This window comes from Symphalangus syndactylus, chromosome 7, assembly GCF_028878055.3.
Source record: "Symphalangus syndactylus isolate Jambi chromosome 7, NHGRI_mSymSyn1-v2.1_pri, whole genome shotgun sequence".
Taxonomy (NCBI): Eukaryota; Metazoa; Chordata; class Mammalia; order Primates; family Hylobatidae; genus Symphalangus; species Symphalangus syndactylus.
The window spans coordinates 92934948-92955446 of record NC_072429.2 but is presented as its reverse complement, the minus strand read 5'-3'; the positions used below and the strand labels follow the sequence as shown (position 1 = coordinate 92955446).

Here is a 20499-nt window from a genome sequence, read left to right as displayed (position 1 = left end):
CCCAGGCTGGTCTCAACTCCTGACCTCAGGTGATCCACCCGCCTTGGCCTCCCAAAGTGCTGGGATTACAGGCGTAAGCCACCATGCCCGGCATCCTGGGACTTTTAAACAGCCATCACCTATGCATTAGTCTGTTTTCACACTGCTATAAAGAAATACCTGAGACTGGGCAATTTATAAAGGAAAGAGGTTTCATTGACTCACAGTTCCACATGGCTGGGAAGGCCTCAGGAAACTTACAATCATGGCAGAAGGCAAAGGGGAAGCAAAGACCTTCTTCACAGAGTAGCAGGAAAAAGAGAGCTAGCAAGAGCAGGGAAAACTGCCTTATAAAACCATCAGATCTCGTGAGAACTCATTCCCTATCACGAGAACAGCATGCAGGAAACTGCCCCCATGATTTAGTCACCTCCCACCTGGTCCCTCCGTGAACAAATGGGGATTATGGAGATTGTAATTCAAGATGAGATTTGGGTGGAGACACAGAGCCAAATCATATTAACTTATAAATTCATTTTTTTCTTCTTCTGTGTTGGATTTTCTGTTTTCTGAATTTCACATTTTGCTGGAGCACATCTCACATAGTTTCCTAAGAAAGATGGGAGATTAATCTTTTTGACTTCTTGTACATCTGAAACTGTCTTTATTCTACACTAGCACTTGACTGACAACTTCCCTTGTCATAAACTTCTAGATCAAAATAGTATTCCCCTAGAATTTTGAAGACATTGCTTTACATGTTGTCTTCTAGTTTTTAGTTGCTTTTGAGAAGTCGGATGATTTTCAAATTTCGATTCATTTGCATATGACCTATATTTCTTCATCAAAAATTGATCAACTTTTATTCATTCTTCATACTTTGAGTTATAATCTTGATATGCCTTAATATGAGTCCTCATTTTATTATTGAGCTGGGAACTTTTTAGTAGGTCCTTTTTATCTGAAGGCTCCATGTCTGGGAAATACCCTTTCTCTCTCTCTCTCTTTTTTTTTTTTGTTTGAGACGGAGTCTTGCTCTGTCGCCCAGGCTGGAGTGCAGTGGCGCGATCTCAGCTCACTGCAAGCTCCGCCTCCCGGGTTCATGCCATTCTCCTGCCTCAGCCTCCTGAGTAGCTGGGACTACAGGTGCCCACCACCATGCCCAACTAATTTTTTTGTATTTTTGGTAGAGAGGGGGTTTCACCGTGTTAGCCAGGATGATCACTATCTTCTGACCTTGTGATCCGCCCACCTCGGCCTCCCGAAGTGCTGGGATTACAGGCTTGAGCCACCGCGCCCGGCCTTTCTCTTAAAACAATTTCTTGTTTTCTTTGGAATTCCTGTCAGTCAGATATTGAACCTCATGAATTGATTCTCTAATTCTTTTTTTTCTCTCCTATTGGTCATCACTTTTTCTTCTTAATGTATTTCCTGTCAAACTCTCGTACTATTATCTTCCAGCTCTCCTGTTAAAACTTTGTCTATCATTTTACATTTCTAAGATATTTTTCTAATTCTTGATTATTCTTTTGAAAAATTGTATCCTCTTCCATTGAACGATAGATAGCTCTTGTTTGAGGACATTAATTATTTTCGGAAAGTTATCTTCTTTTTTTTTCATTGCTTTGTTTAATTCAGGTTTGTTTATTTTGATTTTTCCTTTTCATGTTGAAGCTCACTTCAAATAGCTGGTGTTCCTTGGTGTCCACAGTTAAGAGTGAAGCAGTAAAACATTAATTGAACACTGTATGGTTAGGCAGGGCTTGTTGACTAATAACCATCATTGGGTAATCAGGCAGCAAGCTGGCTTTTTAATTTGGGGACTCCCTATCTGTGGACCTTTTCTGTGGAATCATTTAAGTCTTTGCATAGATGAATCCTTTAGTAATATCTTCCTTGGGCTGGCATGTGGCTGCTGGTATTCTAGTAGTTGGCAGGAAAAGGGTAGAGGGATCTTATTCAGTATCTAGACTTTCATTAACACATTTTTTTTTTTTTTTTTTTTTTTAAAGACAGGGCCTTGCTGTATTGTCCAGGCTGTACTGAAACTCTTGGATTCAAGTGATCTTCCTGTTTCAGCCTCCTGAGTAGCAGGGGCTACAGGCATAAGTCACTACATTGGCTCTCCTGCCTTCTACAGTCAGTTCCCTGGTCTAAGTTTCTTTGGTTTATTTTCTCCAGATAATAAATACTTTATTTGAGAAAGAAAAGTCAACTGATCACATGGGAGCAGGGCCTGGGTTCTACGTACCAATGTTGTAATAGTTCCAGTCTAAATTCCTTCCTTCTCAGGTACCTTAGCAAGATTCTGTGGTGCAAATGAACTTTCATTTGTTTCTTACTGGAATCTCCCTCTTTGGGCATGTAGGCGTCACCTTATGTATACTCCTAAGCAGGTGACTGCTTCACTGTGCTTTTTGTTTTCAAATATCTTCAGAGTTAGTTTCTGTTCATTTTTGTATTTTGCTCATTCTCTTGCTGTTTTTAGAGTGAACCTCAGAGAAATGAAGAAGGCAGAAAGGTCTTTGCTGCACTATCTTAAAATTGGAAGTTTAGATATTGACTTTAAAGTGGAATATGCAGGAATACCTATGTTTTAATTGTACAAGGTCATTGTTGCATGTTCTGTCAATGTCAGTGATAATATTATTGTGGTATTTTATTTCAACTAAGAAAATCTAGTGCTGCCTTTAAATTTATCTAAAGAATCTTTCTTTTTTGATTGACAGGGTGGTGTTGGTATCCAACTACACACAAACCTTGAACATTTTACAAGAAGTATGTAAGCGTCATGGATATGCTTATACAAGACTTGATGGACAAACACCAATCTCTCAAAGGCAGCAGATTGTTGATGGCTTTAACAGTCAACACTCTTCTGTTTTTATTTTTTTGTTAAGTTCAAAAGCTGGTGGTGTAGGACTTAACCTCATTGGAGGATCTCACTTAATTCTCTATGACATTGATTGGAATCCAGCCACTGATATTCAGGTAGGAATATTTATGCATTAAATAGATATTATTGAATGCGTGAGGATACAATGCCTATTGAGGATACAAAGATGATGATGATATATAATATCCACTGCATAAAGAGCCCTTATTTTGCATAAGGCAGTCTGCTAAGTGCTTTTCATCTATTTAATCTTCCTAACAAGCCTACAAGGATGGATATTAGTAGTCCCATTTTACAGATGAAGATATGGAAGCTTGTTCAAGATCCCACAGCTTGTAAGATGCAGAGCCAGGATTCAGACCTAAACCTGTATGTCTCCAGGTTCTAGTTTACTGCAGAGTTGGGCCTTTAGGATGTTCATGACCATCAGGTGAAGACAATAAAGTTACAGATGCTATGATTAGTGTTTATGCAGGCTACAGTAAAGGTATAAAATAACATATTTAGGAAAATATTTGAGAACCTTTGGTTTTCTTTAGAGTACAGCCCATCTTTTTGCATCTTGAGTTTTCTACCTGTAGGTTTGCACCTCAGTTGGTATGTGCATTGGGGGATCCCAAGACAACCCTCAGGTTTAATGATTCACTAGAAGGACTCAACTGAGAAAAGCAGCTATACTCACGGTTATGTTACATTATAGTAAAGAATACTCAAATCGGTAAGGAAAAGGTACTGAGTCCAGGGCAGAGTCCAAGAGAGACCAGGCACAAGCTTCCAGTTGTTCTCTCCCAGTGGAGTTTTATGGACAACACTTAATTCTGTCAGTATTGGTGAGTGACAGTGCATATAGAATACTGTCCACCAGGGAAGTTCATCCAAGCCTTGGTGTCCAGAATTTTGTTTGGGGTCAGTTCTGTAGTCATGGAACACCTGCATGACTGACCTTAGTTAATCAGTCTTTAGCCTCCAGAAATTGAACTACATGATCCAAGGCCCCACCATATAACATTGTTAGCATAAACTATCTGGTGTGGCCCAAGGCTTCTGGTAAACAGAGACTCATATCAGGCAGGACATTCCAAAGGCCTAGAGATGATCTCTTAGAAGTTGGTTGAAGGCCAGATTTTTATTTGAAATGTGCAGGGTTTGAACATCAACAGTTTATTGCACAGTATCATTGATACATCTTTAAACCACAGGGATCCACCTAGAGCCTTAGCTGATTCCGTGTATCCTAGGTACTTCTCAGGGGCAAATCTTCAGCTATTTGGACTGAGAATGAACCTCCAAGCCCATGCTACACTTGGTTCTTTCCATTCTTGCTGTCCATACTCACTGTCCAATTGATGAAGATATATTCTCTCACTCTTGCATGATACCCCTGTAGTTATTCTACAGTACCATAGTAAGTGTTCACTCATCCCTTTCTTTCTGCCAAGAAAAAGCTATGAAGTAGGGCATGCTTCACACACCTGGGATTTGTTTTTTGAAGCTGTATGTAAAATATAGAATTCCAAATTTTAAAACATATTTCTGCAAATTGCATATGTGGAAAGGGCCATCAGTTTCTACTGTATTCTCAGAGTTCTCACTTATTTTCTATAGGCAATGTCTAGAGTATGGAGAGATGGTCAGAAATATCCTGTACATATTTACAGACTCCTAACTACAGGTAACAACCCTTCAGTGTGACAAAAAATGTATACCCTTTGAACAATTAAAATTATTTTTTGTTAGCCTGTGCTTCAGTGTCAGGAATATATTGTTATTTTGTTAACTAGTATGTTACTAAACATTTTACCCAACAAAAATAATGAACATAAAGATCTGAAGGAAATCTAATGAATGTTTTCTCTTTAGGTACAATAGAAGAAAAGATCTATCAAAGGCAGATCAGTAAGCAAGGTCTTTGTGGGGCAGTTGTCGACCTCACCAAGACATCTGAACATATTCAGTTTTCAGTAGAAGAACTTAAAAATTTGTTCACATTACATGAAAGTTCAGATTGTGTTACTCATGACCTGCTTGACTGTGAGTGTGCAGGAGAGGAAGTTCATACAGGTTAGTTATATTTTAATTCTGTTACTATGTAGTAAAGGTAATTTATTTCTTGTTAGCAGTTGAAAATATTTAAAGAATAACTTTATAGTATTTACCATTTGCATATGTTAGTTTTTTTTTTTCTCAGCTCATAGGGCAGCTGCCAGATAGAGATATTTGAGAAAATATTCAGTAGAATCTTATTCTCTCAATTTTAGCTTTTTATTTCTTAATCACTTGTGAAAAATTGAACTTATTTAGGAAAATCTTTCAAGTCCTAGTGTAATGGCTTTGGAGTTAGAGTTTTTTTTTTTTGTTTTTTTTTTCCCAAGACAGGGTCTGGCTCTGTTGCTCTGTTGCCCAGGCTGGAGTGCAGTGGCACAATCATGGCTCACTGCAACCTCTGCTTCCTGGGTTCAAGCAGTCTTCCAGCTTCAGCCTCCCGAGTAGCTGGGACTACAGGTGTGCACCACCACGCCTGGCTAATTTTTGTATTTTTTGTAGAGGTGAGATTTCTTCATGTTGCCCACACTGGTCTCGAACTCCTGGGCTCTAGCAATCTGCCCGCCTCAGCCTCTCAAAGTGCTGGAATTACAGGTGTGAGCCACCGCATCCATCCAGAAAAATGGTTTTAATCCCTATTTCTCTTTCACAAAAAAACTACAGTTGACAGAATAATCCTGTTTATGTTGTACAGAATTCATAATGGGGTCATATTTTCTGAGGCACTCAGAAGCATGGGTCACCATACTTCTCAGTACTTGATGTAACTGCTAGTGCTGCTTAAGTAAAGCTGAAAATTTACCCTCCAGAACAGACACCATTCAAAAAGGAACTACATCAGGTGTAGGACTTGAGCAATCAATGTCTAGTAGCTGAAAGTTACTTGATAAATTACGTTAAGATAGGTTGAAGAAGTTAGACTATATAAGACTGAGATGGAAGAATTTAGATTTTATATAAACATAAAATATATTTTATATAAGTGTTTCTCTTCTATGGAAATGTTTATATAAATGTTTCTCTTTAGATACAATAGAAGCTTATTAGTTTATTAGTTATTTGTCATATAAATTATATATGGTTATATTTATTAGTTATATGTCATATATAAATATATAACTAATAACTGAATATAATAATCATGCATAATATATAATTATAACAATATATAATATTTATGGTAGTTAAAATATGTATATATTTTTATTTTTTAGTGGGTAGAATTTAAACTTCATAGAAATGTTTTCAGATTTTCTCTTTCTTCATAGCCATTTTGGTAATTAAAAATATTAATTAACACTTTATCCTCCCTATTAAATTTTTTCCTGTTTTAATAATTTCTCTTCTCCTTTTTCCTTGTATTTACTCTAATGTTCTTTTTCTAATATTTAAGTTTAATACTTAGCTTAATGGTTTTTCAGTTTTCTTTTCAAAGAAGTGGATATTTAAGACTATACATTTTCCTCTAAGCTGCCCATAATTTTGATGTACAGTCTTTCATTATTCAGTTCTAAATATTTTGTTTTTTCATTATGATTTCTTCTTTGACTCATGAGTTATTTAAAAGTATGTTTTAAAATGTATTTTAGTTTTTGTTACTGAACTCTGGCTAATGCTTTGTAGTCAGAAATAGAACTACATGATATGGATTCTTTGGTAATTATAGAGACTTGGGGTATGGTCTAGTGTGTGGTCATTTTTTTGTAAATGTTTTGTGCATGGAAATCATGTATATCCTTTTAATTGCCTCGTGTAGAATTCTGTCATATTAGCCAGATTTTGTTATGTAATCCATTTTTTCTTTTATAGATTTCAAAAATGACTAATTTTTTTGAATTGGTAATATATTTAAATGACTCAATTATTTAAAAATATAAAATGTACATGGTGAAAACTCTTCCTCCTACTCTACCCTTATCTCCCTAATTTCTAGCCTTCTACATCAAAAGAAACCACCACTATTAGTTTTTTTGTGTATCCTTCCAGATATATATGTATGCATATATAAGCCACTCTAGATATATATTCTTGCCCAGTTTTCCTCCCAATAAATTATAGCATATTATATTTCTGTACCTTTTTCACTCAGTAGCGTATCTTGAGATCTTTCCATATTGTTACAGAGTTTCCTTGTTCTTTTTCTTCCTCAGCTGTATAATCTTCCAGTGTATAGATATATCATAATTTATCCCCCACTATATTAGTCTGTTTTCACGCTGCTGATAAAGACATACCCGAGACTGGGCAATTTACAAAAAAAAGAAGTTTAATTAGACTCACAGTTCCACATAGCTGGGGAGGCCTCACATTCATGGCAGAAGGCAAGGAGGAGCAAGTCACATCTTACATGGATGGTGGCAGGCAAAAAGAGAGCTTGTGCAGGGCAACTCCCATTTTTAAAACCATCAGATCTTGTGAGACCCATTTATTACCACAAGAACAGCACAGGAAAGACCTGCCCCCATGATTCAGTCGTCTCCCACCGGGTCTCTCCCACAACACCTGGGAATTATGGGAGCCACAAGATGAGATTTGGGTGGGGACACTGCCAAACCATATCATCCATAGATGTACAATTAGGTTATTTCCCATAAGTGTGTATTTTATTCATGTATCATTTTGAATATCTTCAAATATACCTATAAGGTAAATTTTTAGTATTGCTGAGTCAGAGAACATGTACATTTGTAATTTTGATAGATATTGCCAAAATGCCCTTTGTTGGATGTTGTGTCAATTTACACACTCCCAGAAATACACTAGAATGTCTATTTTCCCATAGCCTTGCCAGTTTAGTGGATTATCGAATGTTTGTATTTTTGCAAATCTGATAGTAAGAAAATAATATATCGGTATAGTTTTAATTTGCTATTCTCTTATTATGAATGAAGCTGAGCATTTTCCTAAGTTTAAAAACCATAGTTCTTTATGTGAACCATCTCTTCATATTGTTTGCCCATTTAAAACATTAACAACCTAATTTTTTGTTAGCTATATCTATTATTCAAATAAATATATTAAAATATGAAACTGTGACAGTGGATTAGAGAAAATTGTTATTTTGTCATTTTCTGCTTCATATATTTTATATCTTCCTTGTGAAATATTTTTTTCATTATGGTTTCTCTATTTTATTGTTACGTAGTGATTGCCTTATCCCTAATGCCTTTTGCTTTCATTTTGTCTTAACATATTACCCTAGTTTTCTTATCATTAGGGTTTGTCTGGTCTATCTTTTCCCATCTGTTTACCTTAAATCTCTCTGTGTTCTTATGTTTTAGGTATCTCTTGTCAATAGCATAAAGCTGGATTTTATTTTTTGTCCAGTCTGATATTTTGTTTCAGTGAGAACATTTAGTTTGTTTGCATTTATAATTATTAAGGTATTTTTATTTATTTCTACTGTCTTTTCATTTTTTTTTTTTTTTTTTTTTTGGACTGTTTTCAGAGGTTTTATTTTCTTTTTTTTTCTTTTTTTTTTTTTATTATACTTTAGGGTTTTAGGGTACATGTGCACAATGTGCAGGTTTGTTACATATGTATCCATGTGCCATGTTGATTTCCTGCACCCATTAACTCGTCATTTAGCATTAGGTGTATCTCCTAATGCTGTCCCTCCCCCCTCCCCCCACCCCACAACAGTCCCCAGAGCGTGATGTTCCCCTTCCTGTGGCACATATACACCATGGAATACTATGCAGCCATAAAAAATGATGAGTTCGTGTCCTTTGTAGGGACATGGATGAAACTGGAAAACATCATTCTCAGTAAACTATCGCAAGGACAAAAAACCAAACACCGCATGTTCTCACTCATAGGTGGGAATTGAACAATGTCTTTTCATTTTTTAACAAGGGCCTAATACTGGCTAACTGTTAGTTAGCCAGAGGTTTTTTGGTTAGTACTTTGTAGGTATTATTCTATTGTCTTCTAATTTTGGAAGCAATCTCTTTTTTTTTTTCTTTTTTGAGACAGAGTCTTGCTCTGTCACCCAGGCTAGTGTGCAGTGGCGCTATCTCGGCTCACTGCCAGCTGGGCCTCCCGGGTTAACGCCATTCTCCTGCCTCAGCCTCCCCAGTAGCTGGGACTACAGGCGCCTGCCACCACGTCTGCCTAATTTTTTGTATTTTTAGTAGAGACGGGGTTACACTGTGTTAGCCAGGATAGTCTTGATCTCCTGACCTCGTGATCTGCCCGCCTTGGCCTCCCAAAGTGCTGGGATTACAGGTGTGAGCCACCACACCTGGCCTTGTCATCTCTTTTCTTAAAACCTCAATGATTATGAACACTGACAAGAATTTGATGATATTAAGGAATGACTTGAGGCTTTTCTTTTAGGTGTGATAAAATTTCAAAGAAGTGTTTATCTTTTAGAAATGTAGAATGAAATATTTATAAGTGAAATGATACATGCTATATATTTATTATATTTATTTGAAATTTCCCATAATTAAAAGGTTAAAAAAGTAAAACCTCCAATAGCTTCCTGTTGCTCTTAGGATAGATACTAAAATCTCTAAATTGGTAAGTTAGTCAGGGCAGTCTAAATGCTGTAACAAGAATCTAAAAAAGCGCAATGGTCTAACACAATAGAAATATGTTTCTCATTTGTGTAACAGGTCATTGTGGGCATTTAGTGGACAGCCTTTCATAAGGTAATTTCATGATCCAGGGTTCTTTCACTTGGAGCTCTTCCATCCATTTGGACCTTAGAGTCCTCTGCTGGGATCCCCTGCATCTGCCAGCCAGCAACGAGAGAAGAGATAAAGTAGAAAATTGTTCAGTTTGAAGGATGTTTATAGTTCAGACCTGGAAGTGACATAGCTGCATTCCATAGGCCAGACCCAGTGGCAATATTTAACTGTAAGGGAGGCTGGGAAAGGTGACTAAGTGCCCTGGAGGAAAGAGAAATGGATTTGGTGAATAACGGCTGGCCTCTGCCATTCATGTTTTGCATAATCCAGCCCTTGAATACCTGCTTCACTGTGCATTACTTCTTTTGCATTATTCTTTGCTTTTACTCTATAGGCTTTAATTGCATAGGCTCCTATCAATTGCTTGACTATGCCAGTGTCCCTTCCTTTTCATAGCTTTTTAATGTGCTTATCTTGGAATGCTTTATCTTTTTTCCCCGTCTAGTTCTTTTCTCCTCATCTTTCAGATCTTAATAGAACATTTCCTCAGGGTGCCCTTCACTTACCTTCCAGACCAAGTTCAGCCTCTCTTGTCATATGTAAGATAGTTCCCTGTATCTTTCCTTCATACCCTTACCTCTGTTTGTAATTCAGCTCCACAGTCCCTTATCTTCAATTCTGAAATCTAGAAAGCTCAAAAGGTTTTTTTTTCTTCATAAATTTGTGACAAAATTATTTGTGGCAAAACCTTACCTAAATTGATGTGAGTTTATCAATAGTCTTATTTAACCCATTTTGTAAGACTATTTATGACTTGCTACAGAATGTTAATGAGTTTCATTATGGAATGCTGACCCAGATTGTTCGAATTATATTCTGAATTTGTAAACATATCTGGCCCCACAGGTTTTAGGAGAGGGATTTTGAATTTGTAATACATTTTTCGGATGATTACTTATTTAATGTGTATCTCTCCCACTAGACTGTAAGGTCCTTGAAGTCAGAGACCATGCCTGTGTTTCTTCATCATTTTACCTTTACTGTTTAAATCAGTACATAGTAAATAATTTATAAATGTTTGTAAAAAGGATGAATTTGTCTTAACTTGAACCATGGTGATCAAATGTAATAAATAACAAACTATCATAAAACAAAAAAGTATTGTATTTAGCAGGATATTGGCTTGCCTAAGGATTTTCTCATTGTTTTACTTATTGCAGGTGATTCGTTGGAAAAATTCATTGTCTCTAGAGATTGTCAGCTTGGTCCACATCACCAGAAATCTAACTCCCTGAAACCTCTTTCTATGTCCCAGCTGAAGCAATGGAAACATTTTCCTGGAGATCATTTAAATCTTACAGATCCTTTTCTTGAAAGAATAACAGAAAATGTGTCATTCATTTTTCAGAATATAACCACTCAAGCTACTGGCACACAATGAAAGATTACTTCTGACATTCCATTGCTCTTCTTTTGAAAATTAGTATGGTAATTAAATGTACTTTTTGAAAATTAATGGAATTATATAAATTACAGTGTATGTTGCAAAATATATCACATTTGATACAATAGTCAAAATTGGTTTAATTTTTTGTAAATATTAAATGTTTAAATGAAAAATTGAAGATGTGCTTCTATCATTGTATAATTGTTAATAATTCCTTGATCAATACACTTTCATTAAGTATCTACTGAGAAATTTTTATAAGGAATATAAAAAGGTAAAATACTTAGTCTCTGTCTTTGGGAAAACTAATCTGATTAGAAATATTAGACAGATGTTTGAAACAACTGAAAAACTTGGTAAGTTTAAAATGTAGCTCAAAGGAGAAAGAGAATAAGAGGTTAGGATTGCAAATGCTAAAGATGTTGGATGTAATAGTTGCTGCAGGGCAGTTTGAGTGGGAAAAGTCAGTAGGTTAGTGCAGGAGATGAAGGATTTGGGAACACTTTAGAGCACTAGTTCCTAGTTTGGGACCTCAGACTTATGCAGTCTATAAAGCCATGTCTACCAAATATTGTTTATGCACTGAATAAAGGTTCAGCTACCATCATTTAAGGGTTATCTGGAGTAATTTTTCACATTGAAAAGAGTGTTTTAGCTGTGCGCAGTGGCTCCAATTTGTAATCCTAGTTACTTAGTAGGTAGAGGCAGGAGGATTGCTTGAGGCCAATAGTTTGAGACTATCCTGAGCAACATAGTGAGACCCTGTCTCTAAAAAACAAACTTAGCCACATATGGTGGCACATGCCTGTAGTTCCAGCTACATGGGAGGCTGAGGTAGAAGGATTGCTTGAGCCTAGGAGTTTGAGTTTGCAGTGAACTATGATTGAATATGATCCAGTATCCATCCTGGGTGACAGAGCAAGACCCCATTTTAAAAAAAAAAAAAAAAGGTTTTAATACACAAAGCAAGCTTTAGAAGACTGAAGCCTGCAAAGAGAAAGGAGTTACTAATTTAATCTCCAACTGGGGCTTCTGTAATCAGCTTTTGTTTCCATTTAGGAAAATTTCTTTTAGACAGAAAATACAGGCATACCCTGGAGATATTGCAGGTTTGGCTACAGACCACTGCAATAAAATGAATATCACAATAAAGTAAGTAACACATTTTTTTGGTTTCCCAGTGCATATGGAAGTTATGTTTATACTATACTGTAGTCTATTAAGTATGCAATAGCATCATGTCTGAAAAATGATGTATTTTCCTTAATTTAAAAATAATTTGCTAGAAAATGCTAATGATCATCTGAGACTTTAGTGAGTTGATGCTTTTTTTTTTTTTTTTTTTTTTTTGAGTTGGAGTCTTGCTCTGTCACCCAGGCTGGAGTGCAGTGGCACAATCTTGGCTCACTGCAACCTCTCCCTCCTGGGTTCAAGCAATTCTTCCTGCCTCAGCCTCCCGAGTAGCTGGGATTACAGGTGTCCACCACCATGCCCAGCTAATTTTTGTATTTTTAGTGGAGACAGGCTTTCGCCATGTTGGTTAGGCTGGTCTTGAACTCCTAACTTCAGGTGATCCACCTGCCTTGGCCTCCCAAAGTGCTGGGATTACAGGCATGAGCCACCGTGCCCGGCCTGATATCTTTTTGCTGGTAGAGGGTCTTATACTGATGTCAATGACTGCTGACTGATCAGGAACCTGGTGAAGGTTGCTGAGGGTTAGAGTGGCTGTGACAATTTCTGAAAACAAGACAGCAACGTTTGCCCCATCAATTGACTCTTCCTTTCACAAAAGCTTTCTCTGTAGTGTGCGATGCTATTTGATAGTATTTTTCCCACAGTAAAAACTCTTTCAAAATTGGAGCCAGTCCTCTTGAAACCTGCCACTGCTTTATCAACTAAGTTTATGGAATATTCTAAATCCTTTGTGGTAATTTCAACAGTGTTCACAGCACCTTCACCAGGAGTAGATTCCATCTGAAGAAACTACTTTCTTTGCTCCCCCATAAGAAGTAACTCCTCATCTGCTCAAGTTTGGTCATGAGATTGCAGCAATTCAGTCAAATCTTGAGGCTTCACTTCTAATTCTAGTTCTCTTGCTGATTCCACCACATTTACAGTTACTTCCTCCACTGAAATCTTGAACTCCTCAAAGTCAATTATGAGGATTGGAATTAACTTCTTCCAAACTCCTGTTAATGTTGTTATATTGACATCCTCCCATGAATTGCAAATGGTGGATCTTTTCCAGAAGGTTTTCCATTGATTTTGCTCAGATCCATCAGAGGAATGACTGTCTATATGGTCATAGCTAGCTTTACACAATGCAATCCTTATATAATATGAGTTGAAAGTCAAAATTACTGCTTAACCCATGTACTGCAAAATGGATGTTGTGTTAACAGGCATGAAAACAACATTGATCTCCTTGTAAGTCTCCATCAGAGCCATTGGATTACTAGGTGCCTTGTCAATGAACAGTAATATTTTAAAAGAAATCTTTCATTCTGAGCAGTAGGTTGCAACTGTGAGCTTAAAATATTCGGTAACCCAGGCTTTGTTGTTTCATTTCTAGAGCACAGGCAGAGTAGATTTAGCATAATTCTTAAGAGCCCTGGGATTTTTGGAAGGTGGCTTCAACTTAAAGCTACCAGCTGCATTAGTCCCAAACAGAGTAGGCCTGTCCTTTAAAGCTTTGATGTCAGACATTGACTTATCTTCTCTAGCTATGAAAGTCCTAGCTGGCATCGTCTTTCAATAGCAGGCTGTTTCTTCTACATTGAAAATCTGTTGTTTTAGTGTAGCCACCTTCATCAATGATTTTAGCTAGATCTTCTGGATAACTTGCTGCAGCTTATCCATCAGCACTTGCTGTTCACCTTACACTTATATGATGTGGAGACAGCTTCTTTCCTTAAATATTACGCTAGCTTCAAACTCTTCTGCAGCTTCCTCACCTCTCTCAGCCTTCATGGAACTGAAGAGATTTAGGGCCTTGCTCTGGATTAGGCTTTGGGAATATTGTGGCTGGTTTGAACTTCTTTCCAGGACATTAACACTTTCTCTGTATCAGCAATAAAGCTGCTTCACTTATCATTTGTGTGTTCACTTGTAATTTCCTTTAAGAGCTTTTTGTTTGCATTCAGAACTTGGCTAACTAATGCAAGAGTCCTAGCTTCCAGCCTGTCTTGGCTTTCAACATGTCTTCCTCACTAAGCTTAATTCTGTCTAGCTTTTGACTTAAGGTGAAAAATATATGACTTTTCCTTTCACTTGAACACTTAGTGGCCATTGCAGGATTATTGATTAGCTGAATTTCAACATCGTTATGTCTCAGGGAATAGGGAGGCCCAAGGAGAGGGAGAGAGATGGGGTAGCCAACAGTTGGTGGAGCAGTCAGAACACACACAACATTTATTGATTAAGATTGCTATCTTACATGGGCATAAGTTATGGTGCATCGAAACAATTACAATAGATCAAAGATCACTGATCACAGATAACCCTAACAGATATCACAATAATGTAAAAGTTTGAAATATTGCAAGAATTACTAAAATGTGACACAGACATGAAGTGAGCACGTTTTGGGGAAAAGTGTCACTCATTTGCTTGATGCAGGGTTGTCAGAAACCTTCAATTTAAAAAAATCACAATATCTGGGAAGCACAACAAAATGGGGTATACCTGTATTGTCTTGAGGTGTTAAATACTCAATTATGTATAATCAAGGATGAATTCTTTTAATTCATAATGCTATACCTGGGTAGCTAGCTGTACATCTAGGATTCATGAACAGGCAGTTTGGGACCAAATTCATCAGTGAGGAAGTAGCCAACTAATAATAAGTAAAAATGGTGTTTCTTGGCCCCATGTATAGACTTAATGTATGAGGCTTTACATACAACTTTTTTTTTTTTTTTTTTTTTTTTTTTTAAGAGAGAGGGTCTCACTATGTTGCTGGACTGAACTAAACTTTCAATATCTATCTTGCATCATATCCTTTTCAGGCATAAAGTACTTAACATTGATAAAGGACAGGTAATTCTGCCTGTCTTTTTAAACAAAAATTTATTTATTTATTATATTCACATAGTTCCAGCCACTCTGCAACTGCTGCCTGTCTTAACTGTGGTGTATGCAAGGGTGTGCTGCCCAGATTGCCCCTTTCAGAACCAAGGCTCTTGTTTCTCCAGCTGCCAGAAGCATCACCTGTGGGCCACTTATAGCCAAATTCTTCCTCAAGAATAGCCCTCAGCTGAGAGGATCTGCCTCACCCAAGATTATGCTCCTCCCCTGGTTGGCCAACATTTGGTGACTGGTGGATGCTGGGTAGGAAGCCCAGCACCCTTATCTCAATTCAAGACAAATCTGTCAAAAGGAACATTTCAGCTCCTTAGGTAAGGGTGCTGGGCCCTGTTTTTACAATGGATACCTATTGTTCTTCATAAAGTTGTTTGTTTGCCAAGTAGTGTGGGAAATAACCTTCCATCCATTTCTCTGCCTCACTCTGAAAGCTTTAGTATCCTGCATGAGAGTGATTTTGCAGTAGAAATTTCAGAAGAGGCTGAATTTCATGGGAGAACCCATGTGACATGAAATAAAGATAGCATATGTGGCATGGGATCTCAGAGGCTGAGAAGTACAGAAGATAGCCCTCTGGGAATTGAGGAAGACTTTGGACTTTGACAAGCCAGGCATTTGTGGGGGTTTAAACTCATTTTATCCACATGTTAAGGGACCTTAACACCTGGTTTGCACATATAAAGCAGCTTTTGTGTGAGAGGTGCTGTTGATAAGAATTTTCCCTTTCTCTATGTTCCTGGTCCATATGCTCATGCGCTTGCACGCTCTCCCTCTCTCTTTTGGTGGAATCCTTTGAGGATGGGGATTTAATCTTACTTATCATAATATTCTCAGGACCTTGTATGGGACCTGGCATAGAATAGCTATTTAGTAATTGAATGAATGAATGAGGTACTTTACCTCTTTTACTTCTTTAACCACCTTGATCATGTTTCTTGCTCATAGATCTCAGTTTCAAGGTATTTATTTAAGCCAACTGTTGAGCATGGAGCTGCGCTCAACACTGAAGAGAGCAGAGCCAGCAGTTTCTTCTTGTCTCTGACAGCATCCAGACTTCCCTTTTTGTTTCTGTGATCTGTCAATCTGCTGCATGAGCTGACAGAAGCTGCCACTGCAATGGGTAATAACTGAAGTCACATACATAATTCATTTCTAATTACACAAATACACCTTTCACACAGCTTTATGTCATAATGTTCTGGTTCTAAACGACAGTGTAAATACATTTCAATCACGTTTTCATTAGGATTGAATTACTAAAGGTGAATTTAAACACGAGCAGCTCTGATCTGCAGAACTAAACTTCTAGACAGCCTATCCATCCATTTAAAAGGGTGTATGACAAAGGAGCAAGTGAAAAAATCTGGCTGGCATTTCATTTGAGTGGCTCAATTATGGCCTACAGTCACATTGCCTGAGCAACTGTGTCCTAATATTATGTTGGCAAGATTAAAGTTTTGACTGTGACTCACAGCAAATAATATGTGTAATTAGCATATGGCTTTGTTTTTCTGAATTGTTCCCAAATTAATATATTTTATCCTAGAGGGATTTGTAGATATGCTATTTTGGTATTCAAGGAAGGCTTCAACATGACTTGGTAGAAAGGGATATTATTTTGTCTTACCTTGTATGATATAAACATGTTTTTGGTTTAGAACAGTTTCCTATGGCACTTTTCTATAGCTAACCTGGGATCTTTGCTTCAAACCATTACAAACTTCTATCCCTAAAATACTCTGTTGTTCACAAAACCAATACCAATTCAGAATACAGCTTTTATGATGTAAAAACTGTAAAAAAAAAAAAAAAAAGTACCTTATTGACAGACAATAGTTTATTGGAGTTTGTTACACTTACTTGAAAACCTGAAGTGTTCAGTGTGATTTAATCTTTACAATTTTTTTAGATTTATTAAAAAATTTTTTTTGAGTAAGAAGATAATAAAATTCCAAAGCAGACCAAAATTAACAATTATTTTTATTTTTCTAGGAAATGTCAACAAAATACTGAAGACTTTTTTTTGAGTAGTTAAAAAAATATAACATCATAGATGTCTACAGCATAAAAATTCTGGCCGGGCATGGTGGCTCATACCTGTAATCCCAGCACTTTGGGAGGCCGAGGTGGGCAGATCACAAGGTCAAGAGATCGAGACCATCCTGGCCAACATGGTGAAACCCCATCTCTACTAAAAATACAAAAATTAGCTGGACGTGATGGCACGTGCCTGTAGTCCCAGCTACTTGGGAGGCTGAGGCAGGAGAATCGCTTGAACCCGGGAGGCAGAGGTTGCAGTGAGCCAAGATCGTGCCACTGCACTCCAGCCTGGGCTACAGAGCAAGACTCTGTTTCAAAAAAAAAAAAAAAATCCTTTGTACCTGCAATATATTTATTTTCATGTATTCCTTTTTTTTTTTTTTTTTTGAAGTAGAGATGGGATCATGCTATGTTGCCTAGGTTGGTCTCAAACTCCTGGCCTCAAGCAGTCTTCCTGCCTCTGCCTCCCAAAATATTGGTATTACAGGTGTGAGCCACTGTACCCATTCCTTGTTTTATTATTAAAAATTTCATCTCTGGGAGTATGCATAGTTTATGTAGTAATTATAGATCAAGTTAGAATTTGAAATTGGGAGTTAAAATGCTTCCTATTTCTGGATGTGTCTGCGAGAGTGTTTCTAGAAGAGACTAGCCTTTACCTCTATAAGAGATTTGCTTTACCAACATTGGTTTGTATCATTGAATCTTTTGAGGACCCGAATAGAGCGAAAAGGCAGGGAGGGTAAATTTACTTTCTGTTTGAGCTGGAACATCCATCTTCTCCTACCCTCTGACATCGGAGCTCCTAGTTCTCGGGCCTTTGGACTCAGACTGGGACTTACACTATCACCCGTGTCTTTGTCCATTTGAGGTGCTATAGCAAAATACCATAAACTGGATAGCTCATAAACAACAGAAATTTGTTTCTTACAGTTCTGGAGTGGGGGTAGTCCACGAACAAGGCACCAGCAGAGCCAGTGTCTGGTGAGGGTCTGCTCTCTGTTTCATAGATAGCACCGTGTAGCTGTGACCTCACATGGGGGAAGGGACAAGGAGTCTCTCTTGGGCCTCTTTTATAAAGGCATTAATTCCATTCATGAGGACTCTGCCCTCAGGACCTGATCACCTCCCCAAGACCCCACCTCCTAATATCACATTGGTAATGTGGTTTCAACATGAATTTGGGAAGGACACAAACATTCAGACTATAGCAACCCCTTACCCCCTTCTCAGGCCTTCAGACTCAGACTGGGACAGCAGATTTTGGGACTTCTTGCCTTCTATAATTATGTGAGTCAATTCCCTTAATAACTCTCTATATATCTATATATCTACTTATCTTCTATTGGTTCTGTTTCTCTGGACAATTCTGACCAATACAGATGTATACCATTGTTTAGCATCTGAGTGGAACAAAATTACAACTGCTACGTTTGTTTAAAGAAAATCTATAGGAATGTCAATCTAATGCTTCCGTCTCTTACATAAATATAATGGTGCTAAGTAGAAGTTTAGTATTTATAAACCTTTGTTTATTATGTATGCAGTATAGCCATTATGGACTAATATAAATAAATGAGATAAGATAGGATCAACGATTTTCTGAAGCAGACCAAAATGAACACGTGAAAATCAGGTGCTTGAAACATGATAACCTACATTTATTTAGCTCTTTACAGATAAGTGGTTTGCTCCTCACAACAATGCTGAGAGTTGAACAGAGCAAATACTCTATTATTTCCGTTTTACAGATTTAAGGCTTACAGAGATTAATTATTCAAGATCATTCAGTGACAGAGCTGAAACTTGAACACCAGCCCCTCTTTTAACTCAAAATCTGAAGCTCTTTCCAGCGCACTGTCCTGCCTTTTTTATGATTTCACCATGCCAGGTTCCTGAGACAGATGTATATGTGAGAAGAAAAATGAACTAATGTGAGTGTTTCATATCATGTTCTCTTTTCAAGTGAATTAATTAAAGAATTGGGTTTTGGATTAGAGTGTGTGAATTTCATGAGATCTGAATCTTATGTTTATCCTTTCACAGAACAATAGACATGGTATTTTACAATTGCAGCAGTTGATTTGATTGACCACCCTTTCTGCTCAGATTACTCAAACTGACAACTCACAAGACAAAAACACAAGGTCACAAGACACTGTGGGCTGCATCCAGCTTTAGGTTTACTTATCTTTAAGAAAGCATGCACACCAGGCAACGAGAAAGCATGGATTGCAAAAGCAGAGTGGAAGTCTTATGAGTCCAGGCTAGGCTTCCAAATGTCTCAGTCTCTCTGTACCGAGGATACATGTGGTCATGTGAGACAAGACTGAGTGTGTGTGGAAAACCATCATTAGTGGAGCCATCGGCTCTGGGATTCCTTCAGCTTTCATACTTTGTTAAGGTGAGAAACAAAAAGTACATATGGAGGTCAAAATATCCCCTTCATTTTTGATAATAGCTTACTTGATTGGCTTGGCTTTACATCTGTTACCCAAGTGGGTTGTTAATACTGAGCTCTGTCCTACCCATGAGGAAATGTTTCCCAGGTAAGCTTCAGGGTTTGGAGGCACAGAAGAAGCTTGTGTTTTTTGTTTTCTTGTTGTTGCTATTGTTGAGATAGGATCTTGCTCTGTTGCCATGGCTGGAGTTCAGTGGCACTTTCGTAGCTCACTGCAGCCTCGAACTTCTAGGCTCAAGCTATCTTCCCACCTTAGTCTACCTAGTAGCTGGGGCAATAGGCATGTGCCACAATGCTTGACTAATTTTATTTTATTTTTTGTAGAGACAGGGTCTCGCTATGTTTCCAGGGCTGGTCTTGAACTCCTAGCCTCTAGCAGTCCAGCCATCTTGGTGTCCCAGAATGCTGGCATTACAGCCAAAAATCACTGCACCCTGCCTTGAGAGCTTGTGTTTTCTACATGCAAACTCATTTCCAGGAGGAAGAATGTGGAGATATTTCCATTTTTTTTTTGCAGTTTTTTTAAATTGAGGTAAAATTCACATATATAAATCATAATTAAAAATAATTTATTGAGGTGAAGTTTATATAGCATAAAATTGATTATTTTAAAGTGAACAATTCAGTAGAATTTAGTACATTCACACTGTTGTTTAGCCGTCACCACTGTCTTATTCCAGAACATTTTCATCACCCCCAAAAGAAACCCCATACCTGTAAGCATTTACTTCTAGTTCTGGGATGAACTGTGACCATCGTGGTCCCTTTCATCTTCTGCTCTAAAACAGCAGCAAGGGAAGGAGAGTGACTGAACTTTTGAGGTTCTGTAGAGGTTGTTCCTCAGGGCCATGAAAGTAGGGTTGGGATGGGGAGTGACAGTGCACTGAGCAAGGTTCTAGTGGGTCCTTTATCCCAC

At 37.6% G+C, this 20499-nt stretch overlaps 1 protein-coding gene across 3 annotated transcripts in view; it reads left to right on the top strand.

Moving 5' to 3' along the window:
- Positions 1-20015, top strand: part of RAD54B (RAD54 homolog B) — a 111135-nt gene extending 91120 nt beyond the window's left edge. For 2 of the 3 annotated variants that reach the window (XM_055286778.2, XM_063643453.1), the window contains exons 12-15: positions 2709-2970; positions 4481-4547; positions 4736-4936; positions 10773-11172. In XM_055286778.2, coding sequence (XP_055142753.1) covers positions 2709-2970; positions 4481-4547; positions 4736-4936; positions 10773-10993 — 751 coding nt within the window. In that variant the 3' untranslated portion in view covers positions 10994-11172. Of the gene's footprint in view, positions 1-2708; positions 2971-4480; positions 4548-4735; positions 4937-10772; positions 11173-15192 lie in introns of those variants that run through there. The other variant, XM_063643454.1, reaches the window with a different exon arrangement.
- Positions 20016-20499: the final 484 nt, after the last annotated feature.